Source organism: Stegodyphus dumicola, chromosome 2 (assembly GCF_044657685.1).
Source record: "Stegodyphus dumicola isolate Sdum_Otavi_A_Nest chromosome 2, ASM4465768v1".
NCBI classification, from domain to species: domain Eukaryota; kingdom Metazoa; phylum Arthropoda; class Arachnida; order Araneae; family Eresidae; genus Stegodyphus; species Stegodyphus dumicola.
Genome location: NC_140769.1, coordinates 89,223,326 through 89,242,023, shown reverse-complemented (window position 1 = coordinate 89,242,023; position 18,698 = coordinate 89,223,326). Strand labels below are relative to the sequence as shown.

Below are 18,698 nucleotides of genomic sequence, written 5' to 3'. Positions count from 1 at the left end.
TGCAGTTAATGCTGCAGATTGCGTTGTTCCTTAATCTTCGAATTGGATCCGGCTTATTATTTTTTGCAGAGTGTTAGAGCAATTTTATAAAAGTAAGCTTGAACGTTCGATTATGCCAAATAGAATTTTCGATTCTGGAGCTGCCAAAGGATCTACAAAGCGAAAGCATGTTTCGATATCCATCAAACAAAAAGTGGAATTGTTGCAAAAAATGGATAAAGGCATATACTTTGTTCTTCTAACCAATCCGAAATCTGTTTATCAATTTCACGCTGCTCTGCGGCGGGGGGAATGTCGCGGCGCGCAATGAACTGAAAGTTGATCTGTCAGCACTATCCTTATCTTCAGGGCAGATGTTTTTATTTTATTCGGCTTATAATTCTTTACTAAATGTAGTATTTCATCTCGATGTACTCCGTCTTTGATATGATTTAAATCAAATTCCTGGTCATTATAAATATCACGAATACACATCAAATAGTTTTCTGGTTGCAATTTTCTAATTTCGACTATGCGTAATGTATGCTTTACGCATGCGCGCATTGAAAGAAATGTTTGATAAAGTAAACAAATAAATATTAAGCTTTTTTTTTTTTTTGTAAATTTTGATACCCTTTAGATCATAATTGCTCTTTATTTCATAAATTACGGTTTCATATTTTTAATTTTATAATTTCTGCATGCCATCTTACCAGATTTAAATTGATCATCTATAATCCAGAAAAACCGATAATCCGGAGTCGCCGAAGTCCCGACGAGTACGGATTAAAGACTTTTGACTGTACAATTCTTATAAGAACAGACTATCTCTTCTTCATCTCGATAAGATTCTTCTATTATTTTGTTAGCAAAAGCAAAGCTTTTCACTTTCAAATCAGTTTCAAAACTTTTTCAGTAATATATTAAACATAGCAAAATTAAATTTTAATAATTTTATCATTATTAAAATTCTGATATATATCATTTTATAATTATTCGTTTAGCTCTTATTCTTACTTGTGTGTCATTCTTAGCGTAGAAGCAAATCACAATGAAGAGAATGATTGGTATAAAATTAGCGATGAGGGAATGCCAATTGTATATTCCAAAAGCTGAAACCATGGCTCCCACAAGCATCAGAAATATTGTTCCTGGTCCTAAAATAGTTCCAACCATTAGCAAGACCTGGGGAAAAAAATTACTACCTGTAATCAAAATTTTAAAATATTTTTGGATGCTTAAATCTAGAATAAACCACACGCACATAATTTATACATAGTAAGTACAATTCAAACAACATGATGCATTGGTACCTAGAGATATGCCTATTTAATGACAACTTCATATCTCACATTCAAACAAAGTATTGTGAAGTGGAATGTTTCGAATTTTATAAATATCTGAATTTATGTTATGGCCTAAAAATTCACGAAATAACGCATAAGAATGAAAGTATGAAATCAAATTACATACCACATAAAATTAAAAACTCAATTACTCGGATATCCTGTTTATCTAATTGTAATTGCATCATGATAAAATAAGAAGTAACGGCAACATGTTGATAGTTCTGGAACAGCTTTATTTTTATTATAGGTTCAGACATTATTTTTATTATAGGTGGATTTTTATTCCTCAATATAATCGCCTGCCATGTCTAACGCCTTGTTAAATTACTGGTTGGTGTTGTATACGATCAGCATGTTCACTTCTATTCATGCTCCATAGTGATCGCCCTAAATAACGGATAACCTTATAATGATTCCTTGTAGTGGTTCTTTTATTTTGGATAAGAGATCATAGTTACACAAACTTATATCTGGTCAGATAAGGCAGATGTCACAGTACCTCCCATCGCCATCATCACAGGAAATCTGTGACAGTCCTCGTATGTCATCGTGAGTTGTTGTGGAGATGATGCATTTCGTCACTAACAAGTGTCATCGCTTTATCCTGAGTGCTAGATGCAGATAATATTTTAGGTAACGAATTCCATCATCTTCAGTAACAATGCGCGATGCCATAATATAAGCGCTATCACGGAACTCTATCTTCTGCGACGTTGCGATGGGAGTTGCCAGAATTCCCATAGCACTTACCTCATATAAGCCCGTATGACTATCATATCTTCGCCAAAATGAAAGAACCACTGTGAGCGATCCAATTCAACAATACAGTAGAGAGAAGATTACTTATGCTTTAGAGCAGTCATTGTACAGCATCAACAAAGTAAACGCTTTGATGGTGTATTTGCCTTCCAGTAATTTGGCAGAAAATGGTAGACATGGCATGTAATTATATTGAGCGATTGTAAGACTCTCTTCCCATATTTATAAAGTCTTTTCAGAGATATCGATACGTTGCCATTTCTATGTATACGTTGCCCTTGTAAAGTTTTTGCATTCATATTAATCGAAAAACGCTTTTTTACATACCTGATATCCGATATAAGGTCTAGATATATTGTCATTACATTTCACAGTCTTCTTGTAATTGACAAGCAGATCCATAATGTTGGCCATGGTAGAAGGAGCCCAGCGTCGTCTCTGTGTATAAAACTCAGCGAAAGTTTCTGGGCAATGGGTATAGGCATCTGAAGCTGCGCTGTATTCAACTCTGTAACCTCTTTGTAACAGCAAGGTGCATAGCCAACGATCTTCTCCTAATACAAAAGAGACGTAACGAAACAGCATTAAACACTCAAAATACAAGTATTGAAAAAGTACGAAGCAACTGATAGGAAGTACATTGTCTTCCGGAAAAAGGCATGTTTCTTCGTTTCAGAAGAGTATAAGATGGAGGGGGGAACTGGAAGAAAAGGATTGGATTAGGTTTATTTGACTATGGTAGAGCTATGAGGGCTATCTGCTTAAGAGGAGGGATGACTTCGCAAAGGACTTTCTGAGAGAAACTGGCTCGTATTTCAATCTCTTCACTGGGTTTTTATCTCTATATCTGTGTATATGACCTAATCATCTTAGTTGAGAGGCTTTAATAACTTTTATAATATTTGGTTCTCTAAATTTTTACTGTTGTTCAAAATTATATCTTATTCTCTATATTCCATTTGCCCTTACTGCTTCCAAAAATCTTTCGTTCAAATGTCATTACTCTATCCTCATCTGCTTTATTCAAGTAAGGCATCTTGCTTCTCGAAAACGTAATAACAGAAATTTTAAATTATTTACAAATTTCTGATAGTTTCAAACTGGATTGAAACACCAATAAAAAAAATATTTATCGTATGATTCTCATAACAACTTTTAAAACTAAAAAAGAATTTTACCCGTATCTGTCAACTGTAATAAGCTCTGGAGAAATACTACAATATTTTATAAAGGTAAAGTGTTTGTTTTGAAAATTGATATAGATGTTTCTCTATTGCAATAATTTATTGGAACAATGTAGAACCTTTTTTGGAGGCATATACATTAGCGATTCATCCTGGAAATGACAGACATAAGTCTTGTACAACCATCAGAATATATGTTGAACAAATGGGTAGACTAGGCCCTTTAGTATACTATATCAATATTCTTGACAGTTATATGGCCGTAAAAACTATCAACGTCTTACAGACTTCCATGATACGCTTTTTAAATCATAACCATATCTTCTCCATGCTTCCCTTTGGCAATGCAGAGGCGTATCTACAGGGAGGAAAAGGAGGACATCTGTCCTCGGGCGCAGCCATCCAGGGTGCGCCAAAATGATGTTGTGAATTTTTAAAATTAAACTTTTTTCATTCTTGATAAACAGTAGAGGGGGCTAAATTTTCAAATTGTCCCCAGGCACTTAAAACCCTAGCTACAGCTCTGTGGCAAGGAGGCGAATTATATCTATATATAGGATCTTTGAAGAACATTTTTAAACATAAACTTTCCCAGAAGGCCGAAAGATAATAAAGGTGTAATATTTGCTGAACAATACCCATCTCGCGCTGTGTTCAATTCAAGTTCGGTGTTCATGGCACCACTGAAACTAGCGTTTAACATGAAAACTGGTTATCTGTAGCTGATCGACCGTGCTGCAAGGCTTTCTGTAGCCATTCGATGTAGCTGTTCGACCCCTGAATATTTTTTTTTCAAATGTAACTTAGTTCAAATAGTTTGGTTTTCTTTAAACAATTTTTTAACTAACACTTTTTTAAACTTTGTTTAAAATTTTAACTTGCAATTTTTTAATAACAATAGTTATTTTAAATTTTCAAATTTTAGTGAATTAAATTAACAATACCATTTAGATTCCCTGTTTTTTATTTACATATCCTCTTAGAATTTAAATGATATTGTAAATTAGTTCGCAGCAATAATAAATTTTTATTTTTATTTCTTTGCAATTTAAATTTCTTAAATAAATTTTAATTTTTATTTGCTTTATACGAATAGAGAATATTTGTTATATATATATATATATATATATATATTGGATATAATTCTCTTTAATGCTACAACATTTTTTTCAGATAATTTTTTCATACCTCGGCTGTTATTCCGACTAAAAGATTTTCACTCTTCTAGTATTCAAATATGATTCTAGAAATGTTAGCCTTCAATACATGATGTAATCTTATGATACTGAAAGACCTTGCTGTCTTGGTTACAGATTCACCAGTCAGATGATACCAGCAACTTTTTCAACTCTGATATATTTCCCATTTATGTCCTATAATTCTAAATCTTTCGAAGTCAGTTAATGGCATGCCACTGAAAATTCAAACATATTTTCTCCTGATAAAAGTCAAAATTCAGAGTTACTCATTGGGTGAGCATAACGCTAGTTGGAAATTTAGAGTGCTATATTCCCGAAATGTTCCAGGCCCACCAGCGGCCGAGCGGTACACTGTAGTAGTCGCTGAACACTGGTAGTTCGGTCCGAGGTTCGAATCCCGCGAACGGGCTGGCTGCATGGGTGTTTTCGTGCTTTTCCCAATGTGTAACGTGTATAGGAGCCAGTTTCCCTTAGAAAGTCCTCCACGAAGGCATCCCTCCCCTTAGGCAGATAGCCCTAGTGTGCTTTGCCATAATTAAATACACACAACCTGAAATGTTCCTCCTTCATCGTGCAGCGCCTTATTCGATGTCTTGATATGTATTTGATGTATTTGATTTTAGCTTTGTAACTGCCTTAAAGATAAAAGCGCAGGTCAGATACAGAGATTTTTGGTATTACTTAGCAAATTGCAAGTTTCCCCCTCTCACAATTTGCAGTATTGGACTAGAAGAAGTACTAGATCAATCAAGCATTCACCTACGAAGTCATGTGATTGGGCACCTTATGTCGTAACATAAGCATCCTGAAAATATCAAAAACTTTTGTTCTATACGCACCAAACTTATAAAATCTGATGATAATGCCAATAATATCATGAATTTTTTAACATTATACAAGACATTTATTATTTCTTTAATGCTTAGGTTAAATGATGGGATCTAATGAGGAAAGTGTTTCAAAACCATATTTTATCAGATATTAGCAGAAGGGAGCTACGACTAATGCTTTTCATTTTCTCAGACATATTAACAGATGAGAGAAATTTAGGCTCTTTTATGAAAAATTTGTGATGATATTAAAATTGACGATAATTTAAGGGGAAAAAAAAAAAAAAAAAAAAAAAAAAAAAGCCAACTAGGATCTGAAAACTTAAATGCAACTTTAAAATATAATATTAAATTTAGTAGAAACAGCTCAGTTCCAAACGGCATCCGGGTTGCTAAACTTCTGACTATATATAGCTTAAAGGGATAAGCTTCATATGGCTGATAAGGAAATTTCTATATATACAGTTTATAAGGATGCGGCTATTAGTTTTACCTATAGGGTAGTTTGGAATCTCACAACTGGCTTTGCAAGTACATGTTTCTGCAAACTAAAACAAATTTGGCCTATGTGAGGAATAAAATAAGTCCTCATTTAGTATTTTGTATCTGCCAAGATTTAAGAAATGTTTTAAGTTTATATTTCGGAACTCACCTTGATCAAATTGTACAAATTCTATGGCTTCTCTTGATTTCGTAGCATATCGTCTAATTGTATTTTTCTTTATAAGAGCTTCTGCTCGAAACAAAGAGAAACATCCAGGACTACACAGCACACATCCAATCATATGTTCTGTTGCTTTCTGTAGCCAATGTCCGATGGCATACTCAAACTTTTGGTAATACACCATCATACCTGAAAGAAGACAGGAAATATTCTATTCATACTCTCAGTCATGATATACTTATTCACCCTCATCTTTTTTTTTTTTTTTTTTTTTTAATTTTTAGTGCATGTTCAAGATCATAGATGAAACTTTAAATTAACTATGATTTATAATGCACAAAATTAAATCATTAATTTATTTCTTGTAGTATTGTTTGCAAAAGCATCACGGTTAATGCATAATTACTTACAATAAAATTACTATCTGAAGATAATGATAAATCAGTAAGTTTTTGAATAAACAGATCTACTCATACGTACATAAAAACGTGTTTTTCTACATGTTTTTGTTTGTAAAGATATGTTTTGTCATGAAAGACATGTTTTTGCATTCCTTGAGAAACTTATTATCACAGTTTGCTATTTATTAGCAAATACATTACTGTTTAGGTGCCAAAAATGTCATGTCTTTAGCAATATTTTAAAGGTTTCAGTTATTTTCATAGCATACATTTTGAGTTCCTTCTCGATCTATTCAATATTTAGCGATTTCAATCTTAGGACAATACTTGTTTGTCATCCTAACTGAAAGACTAATTTCGCAGAATATCTTAATTAGAGAGACCCTTTCAACAAGTACCTCTTGCGGGCACGAGAAATAACCATCAGAATATTTTTAAATCTTATATTTCTTACCAAATCTTTAAAGTTCTGGGCAATTTAAACATAAAAAATTGTAGTTTCTGATGTTCAACACGTCCGCTAAAACAGAAACGAAAATACTTTTGATAGAATAATTTTTGATGAAACAATCGGGAATTTGCAAATCATTTAGTTTAAAAAAACCTTTTCGATTTTACTACCATTTATTATTTTCGACAATAAATAAATAATTAATGAGCATTAACATCATCAAGACAGAAGTTTATAAAGAATAATTCTATGCTATTTGAGCCATGGACTTTTCGAGATATTTCTGCAAGAATTTCGAAATGTATGTTTCCAACTATGGACAAACTCTAATTACTTTTTCTGTGTTTATTATTTTTAAAATTAGCAAGTTTTCAAGAAACATCGTTTAACATTATGCCATGAATTTAAGTAAAATAAATTTCTCCTCTTCAGCTTATGAATTCAAAAGACAAAAAAAAAAAAAAAAAAAAAAAAAAAACAGGGAAGAGCAGGAAATAAACACATAGTTTGAAGATGCTTTCATATATGATTAGTTAGGACAGTACGTTCTGTCGATATGCCTTTTTACTATCGTACCTTAGCTTATTGTTTCCTCAAGCTTCTACAAGTAATACAATAACCTATACTCTCGCTGAGGAAATAAGTTACAGAAAGAACTTGCCAGATTAAAAGGTATACGTGAGTATACTTATGACTGCATTCTACACTCAAAAGTCAATTTTAATTATGACTTTCGTTAATATTCTTTTTAATTACACATTATATTTTGCCACCCGTACATACTTTACCTTTTCCTACCACATAATCGGAATTTTTGAAATCATATTCCAAAAGAACCTGGGAGGAGGTAAGCCACGGGAGGAAGTATACAAATAAATACTTTATTTTTTCCAACTTTTAATCATAACAGCTTTCTTGGAAATTTTATTTTAGTAGGCTTTGGCGCTTTTCTCAACTTTGACATTTAATTTAAATCCTTATTGCAACACAGTAATAGCATTTATTCAACAATACGATAAATCGAAAGCAAAGTTCTGAATTTATAATAATTCTAAAATACAGTGACTAAGATTCGTGAAATATTCGTTAATTCGAGTTTTAGTTTATACGTATACGCAATATTTAAACTTTAAATTTACTTTACTATCTCAAAAACTTTCATTTTTCTATTCAAGGAATCAGTCTTGCCTTCGTAAGTTACCGTTGTCTTGTTCTCCACAAACGAACTACATAGTTCAGCATAATTACATATATTTTGCAAAAAACATGAACACATCTTGAGTTATAATGTCGTTTTACTAAATTTGCAACAGTAATTAATATAACACTTAATTATGAAAATAGCTGCCATAATTTTAAATAAGAAAACTGTTAAAAAGTGCTTACTGAGCAGAAAACCAGCAAGTTTTATTTTTTTTTTCCTTTTTTGAAATTGTTCAACTGTACAGAATTTTATACCTGTTCCAACTGGATGAATTCTTCCACAGGCTGCACCTAAATTTGGGTTTTTATTCATCAGATCCACTAACAGCTGAACAGCGTTAGGTCTAAAATCAATATCTCCGTCCAAAGCTAAGATAAACGTATTTTTGCGGATACTGTCTATATCCTCTATATGCTGTATACTCTCCAGATGATATCCCAGTAGATAGTACATATACATAACCTAAGAAGTAAGAAATCATAGCTATTAATCTTACTACCAATCAATCAAATCATTTGCTATAAAATTTACATGGCTCTTGATATAATTTCATATATTTAATACTATTATTATGGATTAATGATAAAGTTTCTCTGAATTCCGTTTTCAGAATTCTGTATTATAGTATATTTACACCAATATGATAGTCTTCTAAAATAAACCCTTGTAAAAAATGAAACAATTTCTTGGGATTAATGGAATTAGTAAATGAATCATATGCTCTGGGAGTTATTTTTGTTTCTTGAGGAAGAAGGAGGCCTTACCAGTGTAACTAGAAATGCATACACCTCCTATATAAAACTGACGCCAATCTAAAGAGGTGGTGTGGTGTATTTAATTATGGCAAAGCACACGAGGGCTATCTGCCTAAAGGGAGGGATGCCTTTCGTGGAGGACTTTCTAAGGGAAACTGGCTCGTATACACGTTACACATGGGGAAAACCACGAAAACGCCCATGCAGCCAGCCCGTTCGCGGGATTCGAACCTCAGACCGAACTACCAGTGTTCAGCGTCTTTACCGCTCGGCCGCTGGTGGGCCCCAATCTAAAGAGGAATTTTGCCTAATTTTGAACATAAAAATTTTGTGCTTTTTTTCGCTCTGTTAAGAGTTAGTTGGTTGGTTAACCAATGTTTGTAAAGTATGTGAAAGCTCACTGCTTCTGGACGCATTCTTTTGTTGAGGCTTTTAAAGTTAAATTATTTAGTATTCGGTGTTAAATATGGGGAAAGCATCGAAACTACCATATAGGTTGTCCATTCGGTAGGAACCGAGCGCGAAGCAAACTATCAATATTCAGAAGTTTCATCCATTCAAATCACCGGTAGGCTCATCCATTCAAATGTTAAGAAAAGAGGTAGTTTGGGTTCTTTACTCCAAGCCTTACCGAAACTTATGCTTTACAGCTGTCTTCGAATTTTGCTTTGTAAATAGTCTTTTGCCCTAAGTCTTACCAAAGAACCTCTAATAAATTCTCAAAGTAATTTGATCTTAGCTTACGAAGACGAGGGTGAAATTATAGATGTAATTACTATCAGTGCTAGTTGCCTTTTCCAGCTGAGACCCTTGATGTAGCTTTGCGTCATTCTATCGATGATTCCAACCATGTAAGGACAAATAACCTGTTATGATCGAGTGATTCTATGAATATTCCTAGTAGCTCTATGATCACGATTTTATTTTAGTCTTCTGCGTAGTATTTCTTTTAGTAGCTTAAAATCGATTCCGCACTCTTTGCCAATAGCATTTTCTGAAATTCCAGTAGTGTCTGTTCAATCATCTAGTAATTAGTCTAGCTAAAATTTCTAGTAAATTGCTGTTAAGACTTGGCTAAACTTACACGAACAAAATAATTCGCTTCATTTCGCAGCACAATATTGATAATACCCAAGAGTAAAAATTAAAAGTAAAGTCCACCCACTTGTGATTTCAACAGCAAAAAGTTTCACAAATATTGGTTAGTTTGAATATTTACATTAAATTTCCATTATAAATTTAATGTAATATTAAAATTCCACAGATATTAACTGTACAGAGTTTGTTACTACGCTCATGACTATAGGTTTTTAATTAATTCTGTAATTTTCTGTTTATAATGTATTTTCGCATATTTTGACTCAGAAATATTTGTTAATGCAGAATGTAATAATATTGCATATAACTTGTACATTATTTTGAACACTTTATATGTTCTTTCAAAGAATACTTACGGCAACGAGTAGGACATTTCGACTCGTGAAAGATTAATTATATTCATAATCTAGAGTACTTTCAATATTTTATTCTTTCCATACAACTTATCAGTCAGATGAAATTTTTTACGGTGGCTCTTAAGAATAAAGGCATTATTTATTGGAAAGTGTAACTTATTCAGAATAAAATTTAAGCGAATATAAAATTTAAAAAAACTCTGATGGGGACACCATATGACTTCTTATACGCCCTATTAAGTTATTCATATTTTTTGCTGGACTTCATTTAAACTTATTTTCTAGAATTATTCTAACTTAATAAACCTATCCCTCAGGCCTGGAAAAGTAATAAAAGATGTAAAATGAACTATAAAAATAATCATTACTGATAATTATGATATAAAATTATAGCTAAGATTTCTAAGTACATAGCAGCATTTTTAATAATATTTTCTAAAATTTCTAAATTTCATTTTTAATAATATTCTTTACCTTTATTCAGAAATTTAACGTTAACCTATGCTTATCATTCAACATATTTGAAACTTTGATTCAAATTAATGAAATTATGTTTATTACCTGACTCCAGCGTTTCTTGTGCCTGATGAGGTCTTTATTTTTGAGGTGAACTACTAGAAAATTGTCGCCGAGCAAACGCCACATAAGTCGGCCACCATATGGGGTAGGCACTTTAAGAGGAGGATCAGGCTTTGTGCATTTCTTGTAAACTTTACTGAAACCAAAAGAATTTTTAGCGTTAGAAGGAAACTATCAAATAACTTTTATTTTGAGTGAGGTTTAATAAACATCGACACAGATAAACTCAGAATTTCAGTTATAAATAAAAAGCATATTTGTAGATTATTAAAACAATCCAGTTGCGTCGAGGCAAAGCAAATAGGATAGTGGAAAAATAAAAGGTTGTAGGGTTCTATTATTTTTACTAATAGTTACCTTAATTTGCTAGCCTTTTCTTATTTCTCTCGCGTTTTCTCGTCAGTACGTAAATCATTTGGGGTTAACGAATGTATTATCATTTAGTGTATTTAAACTGAACTAGCGAAAAGTTTAGTTAGAGGACTTTTCATGAACGTTGCTAATTTTCCAGCTAATGAATTCTGAATTTCGGCTTTGCATTTTTGCCGTCGAAATTATTATCTCGCCGGTCTAGGTTTCTGAGTCAACCTGCTAGGTGAAATTGAATTGTGCAGTCTTGCACTATTTTTTAACTTGAGTTTAGTTGTTACATTATCTTTTAAGTTCATCACGACAAATAGTTGGTGACTGTGTAAGCACGTAAGTCCATGCCGTCTGTAAACTATTGTAATCAATAAAAGGGTCTTTTACATCCTTCCCTTGTTGTACTCATATTCGAGTCTTTGCGAGACTTCGCATCATAGACTTTTAAGTAAATCTAGTTACAGTGTATGTAAGCAAAGAAGACTAGATCCTGTAATGTTAAGATAATTATTAGATACATTTAATTGCCTCCGATTATGCTCTTCAGTTAATTTAAAGAAACAAATTTATAAGGCAAATATTTGAAAAAAAAAAGTAGCTCTGTAAAGTTATCATCAGCACACAGGTAACATAGAAAATGAATCTCCAGAAGATTTAAATGAAAATATGGGGTATGGTATGCTGTTAAGTATCAGATTCAACTAGAATAATAATAAAATTTATACAGATCTTTGAGTTTTTCTTTCGGAAGATAATTGTTATAACAGTCCTATTTTAATGAAAAAACACGACATTTTTTCAGACTTATTTTAGATCACACGGGAAAATATGACTCAAAAGATTTTCTCGCACATGTAATCTAACAGCATGTTTACTCATTCTAATACCCTGTAAGGTATACTTTAATTTTATAACATTCAAAAATTCAAAATTTCAAATTGAATTTGTGTTCCTTGGAGATGGTATATGGAAAGTTTTCTTATTATAAATTATTAATTTTATAACAGTTACTTTGACTTCCAAACCCTTTCCCATCAATTCTTGTTTCCTGTTACAATTCCTTTCTAGAATGAATTACTTACTAGAATGAGTTTTCATAATCGCGTTGAATGCAAATGAGTTAGAAGAAGTACTTAAGGAATGTTCAGCTTACTTCGACAGAGAGTGCTAGGAGCCCTTAGTAGCGCGTGTCTGCCTTCTGTCTAAGTCACTCTTGAAGCTGTTACACTCGGCTGTATTATACGTGCCTTTTGATATTTGCCGGCTAGTTTAAGTGCCAACTACGTTAGATAAGTCTGTTTAGCTATGGCTAAGTATCGTTTATTTAATTATAGTTTAGTTTCTTATTTCTTATTCTGAGTTAAAGCCCGAGTACATGCTTCCTATAAGCCCTAGAAGGAGCCGACTGTTATTCTTATTTGAGTGAATAAAAGGATAATTTAACTCTTCTCGAGTCTGCGTCTTAGTTGTTCTGAACTCAGCGATAAGTCGCTGCATAGTTCACTAGGTTCCTCGACGTTCATCTTAGACGAAGACAAGAACTCTACAACCTGTCCGTAATCACTATTGCGACCTTCATTTTCCTGTTTAAGACTTTTCTGGCTTCTTCTGGATCATTGCATCACGTTCATCCGATAGGATAAAATCCTAAAATCTCTCCTTTTACTTGCTTTTCTACAACCACCGTTCTACATTTTTAATTCATATTTTTAAATGTTTATTTTCCAAAATTAATTTCAATAGGTCCAGTGCTGTTACCTCTTCCTTGCTAAAATTTTCCTGCTGTTATAAAATAAGGGATAATTTTTTCAGCTATGAGTTAGCTTTAAACTTGAGTTTTATTCAAGAAGCCACATATCTTGTATCTTCTGCTCGCAAAATAAGAAATTCAGGAATGTAGGGTAACCACCGAAACGGATAATGCGCATAGGAATAATCAAGAGTTAAGAGTGTAATAATATCAATTAAGCAAAGAAATCATCCCACGTGTATCAAAAGCTATTTGTAGTAATTTTCTTCGGAGATTTTATTACCACTGCACTTAGAAATAAATGAAAAGAAAAAAGAATATTTCAAAACATTTGACCAAAACAGCAAATTAAAATATACTACCTAGCAGCTGTATCTACAGCTTCTATGAGATCCTTCACAAAGTTATTGATGGTGAATTTGGTGTCATCTTCATCACTGACAACAAATGCGTCGTCAAAAAAGATGTGAGCTACAGAAAGAAAGCAAAAACATAATAAGAAAGTTCGCGGCATTCTTATTTATATTTTACTTGATTGAGTACAGCGCTAAACTTTCAAATCAGCTATACCTGGTTTACGTAAATACTGCAAACTGGCAATACGGAAATGTCAATTTATAATTAAATTATTTAAAATTTTTCTCATTCTTCGTTATTCTATTTTTCATTAAAAATGCTCTTTTTCCTACATGTAACTTTTTTGGTTGTTTAATTTACAAGATTTTAAACTTAGTAATTCAAATATAACATTTTTTTTTTTTTTTTTTTGCTGTAATTTAAATAAATCGAATTATAATGGAAAACACCTTAATTTACTGAATGTTTCCTTTTGCGAGCCTCAGCTTCTGACTCTCGTACAATATTCCATAAGCATGATCACATTTATAAACTGCTGGCAAATAGCATAAACTTTTTTATTGTACATATAGAGCATAATGGGATGAAGACGTGATTAAATATGTAGGTGACTTGGGCTACACAGCCGTCAGAATTCAGCATGCAGAGCCGCCACTTCTGGCAGCAGCAACGGCTTTAATCCGGCTGTGAGCCGAATTCAGCATGAACGACAGATTCGGTCACTTCATTCCATGCGTCTTCAACTCTAGTCAGAATGCGATAGTCGTAGTGGCTGGCGACTGGTGGCGTGCAGTCTCTCAGCAACCCATAACCGAATGTTCTCAATGGGTGAGAAATCTGGAAAACCTGCTGGTCAGGACAACAACCCAATACTCTGCATCGAGGAAGGTCAGGACATGCGGTAGTGCATCTTATTGTTGAAAGGTGGAATTTGTTACACAGGTATCAGAGCTACTGTATTGCCCACAATCGGCTATGCGAACAAGAGGTAAACGGGATGTGTACCCATCGCTATCAGCCCGCCATTTATTGGGCCCGTCTTACGATGACAAATACAAGCTGGCAACGTTCGGTGTTCACGGTGTTTTCTCACACGGATACATTCATCATAATACGCTATGCAGAATTCAGATTCGTCTGAAAAGACGGCGTGATAGCACTCCTGTGTCCAGTGTCGTCGTTCGTCACGCCACTGAAGACGCGCCTGTCTCTGCTGCAGCGTCAAGGGAAGTCGCATCAATGGTCGTGGTACTGACAGTCCGAGTTGCTGCAGACGTCGTCGCATTATATCTGAGGATACTTGTTATCTTGTGTACCAGCCAAATTCCTGATTCAAAATACGTAACGTTGCTGTGCGATCCCGCAAGGTCGAAAGAACAACATTCTGTTCTTCCTGGCGTTACTGGTTGGGGCCAGAGATCTACCACGGCGTTCAGTATGGCCTTTCTGGACCCATGGGTTTCATATTCGTCTGACACTCATGGGATCCCGACCAACATGAGCAGCAATGTCGCGGAACGATAAGCCGCAGTTCCGATAGGCCACGTTTCTGTGACGGTCTAATTTAAACATGTGCTGGCAATAGTTTTATTTATTTTTTTTCTAACATGATACATAACACGATGCGACCAACGATGCGGTTTCCAAATGAGAATCCCATTGTGGAGTCTTCCCATTCATACATAATATAAATGGCGTGACTTAAAATACCTGCTTTGTGGGCATATGTTAAATTGGTAATTATCCCAGGATGTAGTACCTTTCATGCAAATTTTACATTTGTTATATGCTGCCTTCATGCTGTAAAATTTTAAATGGCCAGTAGCAAAGTTTCTATTTCTCATTATTTCTCTTTACTATAAGGAGTATATCTTGATATAACTTATGATATATGAAATATGAAACATTTGCTAAAGTTTCGAGTAAATGAAATGCAACTTGAGTAAAATATAACACCCAAGGCTTCCCTATTTAATCTTGATAATTTTCAAATTTTTTATTTCTCCAAATATTTCCGAAAACATTTTGAAATTCATTACAGACTCCGTCTCAGTTTCACTTAAGCTACGCCCACCAGCGGCTGAGCGGTAAAGTCGTTGAGCACGGATAGTTCGGTCCGAGGGTCGAATACCGCGAACGGTGCTGGCTGCATGGGTTTGTGGTTTGCCTTTTGTGTAACATGTGTACGAGCCAGTTTCCCTCAGAAAGTTTTCTACGAAGGCATCCTTCCCCATAAGCAGATAGCTCTCATGTGCTTTGCCATAATCCAATAAACCAAACCAAAACTATTGAAGCTACTTAAAATTAAAGTTTCAGAAAATTCTCTAATTTATAGACCCGTAATACTGCTTTCTTTATCTTGGTGTTTACTTTAATGATTTTTTATATCTTTAAAATGACACCTTTTAATTGGTGATTTTAAAATGATGAATGTAATGATAGCCAACTTTACATGACGTTGAATTAATCTTTCTATCATCTAGTAAGGCACGTATCCATGACACATTTGTCACGATAAGTTCAATATATTCATGAAGATTTTCATGAGTATGTTTTTATAGTATAGCGGTTGCCTTTTGCTCAGTTGTTGCTTTTGCATAAAGCGAAAGAACATTAGCTAAAGTCTACTTGTTGTCCCAGCAAAGTTAATTTTGTTGCAAGAAAAAAAAGAGAAAATTTGTTAGGGGTCAAGAAGCAAATCACAAATTTATGTGCAGATTTAAAGGACAAAAATTTACTGTAATAAACTTAGAAAAATGTTGCTCAGCGTGGACATTGTTTCTAGAAAAAATGGACTGCAACTAGACAGACTTCTAGACAGAAGTGACTGTAGTTCAAGAAAGGGATTTGTTCAGTGCTACGAAAGTTAAGCAAATATTAATAGAACTTAGATCTGATATGGAATTTTGAATAAGAATTTCCTGCCAAGGGTTTTGGTGTGAATTTTAGAGAAGGGCTACCTGTTATTTGAATAAATACTAATAAAGGCAGCATGAAAATTATTTAAATACGAAAACTAATTATAATCAATTATGAAGAATGAAATTATGTAGGAAATTAATTAATGGCTGAAATGAAAATTTTGGTTATCATTTAATCATGAAGTTATCACTGTTTATCACTGGTCATCATCATCATCATCATTCTGTAAAATTTGCGTGCAAGCGAAATTTTGAAAAACTCCCTAGAATTCTGTAAATAATACAATAAATTCGTACTATTATAAATTAATAACGCTACCTCTAAGTAAAACGTTTGTCTTTCAATCGAAGTGGGCATACAACTTAGTAGTTTTAACTTTGCAAAGTGTTTATTTTATCTAACCAGTTATTTTACGTTAAGTATTTTTAGTGTCATTCTCCCTTTCCTGCCAGAATGCTAATTTGAGTTCGCGTGCATTCATATGAGGTAGAAAGAGATAGTATTTAAAGTGAGGTTTTAGAATGCTTAGGTAGAGTGTGTTCCGCCTGTTGAAGGTCATGATAGCATAGCTGAAATTCTATGACAGCAGTCTGTTATTGGCATTGCTTTATTCTTGCGAATAGTGCTTGTCACGCTGGTTAGGGTTGAGTCAACTTGCACGTTAACCTTTTCTGTGTAGCCTTTGGGATAAATTTATATTTAATTTAGTTAAATTTGTGAAGACCTTTATTTTTTTCAAACCAATTATTAGTCCAAAGGGGTTTGTCCCTGAAAGACTATTGTTTTCGTTTTGCGATTTTGCGTTGGTTCACTATAAAATGTCCGTTTCACTTTTCAAACTGTTGCCACCAAATGTTAGAGTCCTGGATTATATTTGAAGAAATTAAATAATGAAAAATCTGCATAAATGTATGTATATTTCTCGCATTGGGATAAAAAACGGTACATAGAGCCATCGAATTTTGAATGACGTAATCCTGCTGCGAATATGGGCATGTGGAAGCCCAAATTTGAAATTTGGAATTTGTTTTATGATCAATTTCATATTTTGTAAAACCTTAAACTGTAACAGACCTATTTAAGTGTAATTGAACTATTTTATTCACGCCATGAACTCATGAACTGTAACCGAACTATTTTATTTAAACGCCATCTCGTGGCGATATGAAAAAACGTCAGTCGAACTCCAGCCGCCATGATGTTAGTTTACTATGTCTCTGTTATTCAACTGTTTGATGTTCCATTTGGTATATGTTTCATTTTTATGTATATTTCTTTTGTTTGTAACCGTTCCTGTGTGCTCTGTTAATAAATCCTTTTAAAGCTAGCCGGCATTAGTGTCTATTGAGGAACGGCTACATCACAAAACTAATTTTTTATTAAGAAACTCAAGGATTTCAAAGCGAGCAATGTCAATGTTGTACAGAAAAAACACTTTTATCTCCAGCGCACTAGACTTTGTATCTGAAATTCTAAAGATATACTCAATTGAAAACTATTTTGCGATATTGCTCTTGAACTGAATTTTATGGTTTAAGTAATATGGAAAGTGATATTTAATAAATAAAGGTAACAGACAAAATGTTAACAGACAAAATGTTGGAAAAAAAAAAAACAAAAAACAAAACGCTCCTTTGGACGTAATTTAAAATCTGAAACCGTTCAGATTTTTTTTAGTTTTACTTTCCTTTCCCTTTTTCAGTTTTCTGCCTGAATGTAAATTTTAAATGATGTAGTATGCTAATCTAAACATGTTTCAGAAGCAGTATTTAAGCTGCGTTTCAAGAGTTCGAGAAGAGAGTATCGGAGTTAGTTCCGAGTTTATGCTGCGTGTTTTAATTTAGCTGTCTAGTCGGTGTTAAGAGGTTATCACACATGACTACAGTCCCTGCTAGACGGAACTTTTCTGAGAAACGAGATTCTGGTAGCACTGGTTTAAACGGGAGGATTCGTAGAAAAAAGAATCCCGCCTGAAGCGAAGTCCCGCCTAGCTACGGAAACAATGTTGCGGCTACGCGGGATTTTTTTCAAACTTCACCGAAAATGTCTCGGCTGGAGCTCAGTCCAAGGTAGAGACAACCCAATCAGACGAAAGTTCTGCTTCTGAAGCCGCACGTGATCCCAATCTGAGCGATAATCGATTAGTGTTCGGCGTTCAAGTCTTTGTAGTATGTGAAAATGGTAACCTAGCTACATGGGTTTCCTGGAATTGTGCGGGTTCTGAGAATTGTCCCTATCGACGTCAAGTCCCGCGTAGCCGAAACATAATGTGATTGAGACTTTATAGACACCCATGAGTTTGCACTGATATTCTAAGCGCTGTGTGCAACCGATTTAGCGGTTAAGCTAAGGAGCGAGTCGTTAGCTATTCAAATTTATCAGTGATTATTGTTACACTTCTATTTTCTATTAAATTTAAGTTAGCCACAAGTGGTGGTAATGGTCAGCACCGAGTGCGTGCATCTTGTTAAATTTGAGTTCAAATAAAAAGGTTATTT

General features: G+C 33.8%; 1 protein-coding gene across 3 annotated transcripts in view; it reads right to left on the bottom strand.

Annotated features, from left to right (window-relative positions):
• Positions 1-18,698, bottom strand: part of LOC118192313 (chitin synthase chs-2-like) — a 112,836-nt gene that overhangs the window by 22,741 nt on the left and 71,397 nt on the right. For all 3 annotated transcript variants that reach the window (XM_085810864.1, XM_035363253.2, XM_035363254.2), the window contains exons 9-14: positions 13,284-13,392; positions 10,791-10,944; positions 8,275-8,482; positions 5,953-6,153; positions 2,415-2,641; positions 997-1,164 (exon numbers count right to left, since the gene is read on the bottom strand). In XM_085810864.1, coding sequence (XP_085666990.1) covers positions 997-1,164; positions 2,415-2,641; positions 5,953-6,153; positions 8,275-8,482; positions 10,791-10,944; positions 13,284-13,392 — 1,067 coding nt within the window. The remainder of the gene's footprint in view (positions 1-996; positions 1,165-2,414; positions 2,642-5,952; positions 6,154-8,274; positions 8,483-10,790; positions 10,945-13,283; positions 13,393-18,698) is intronic.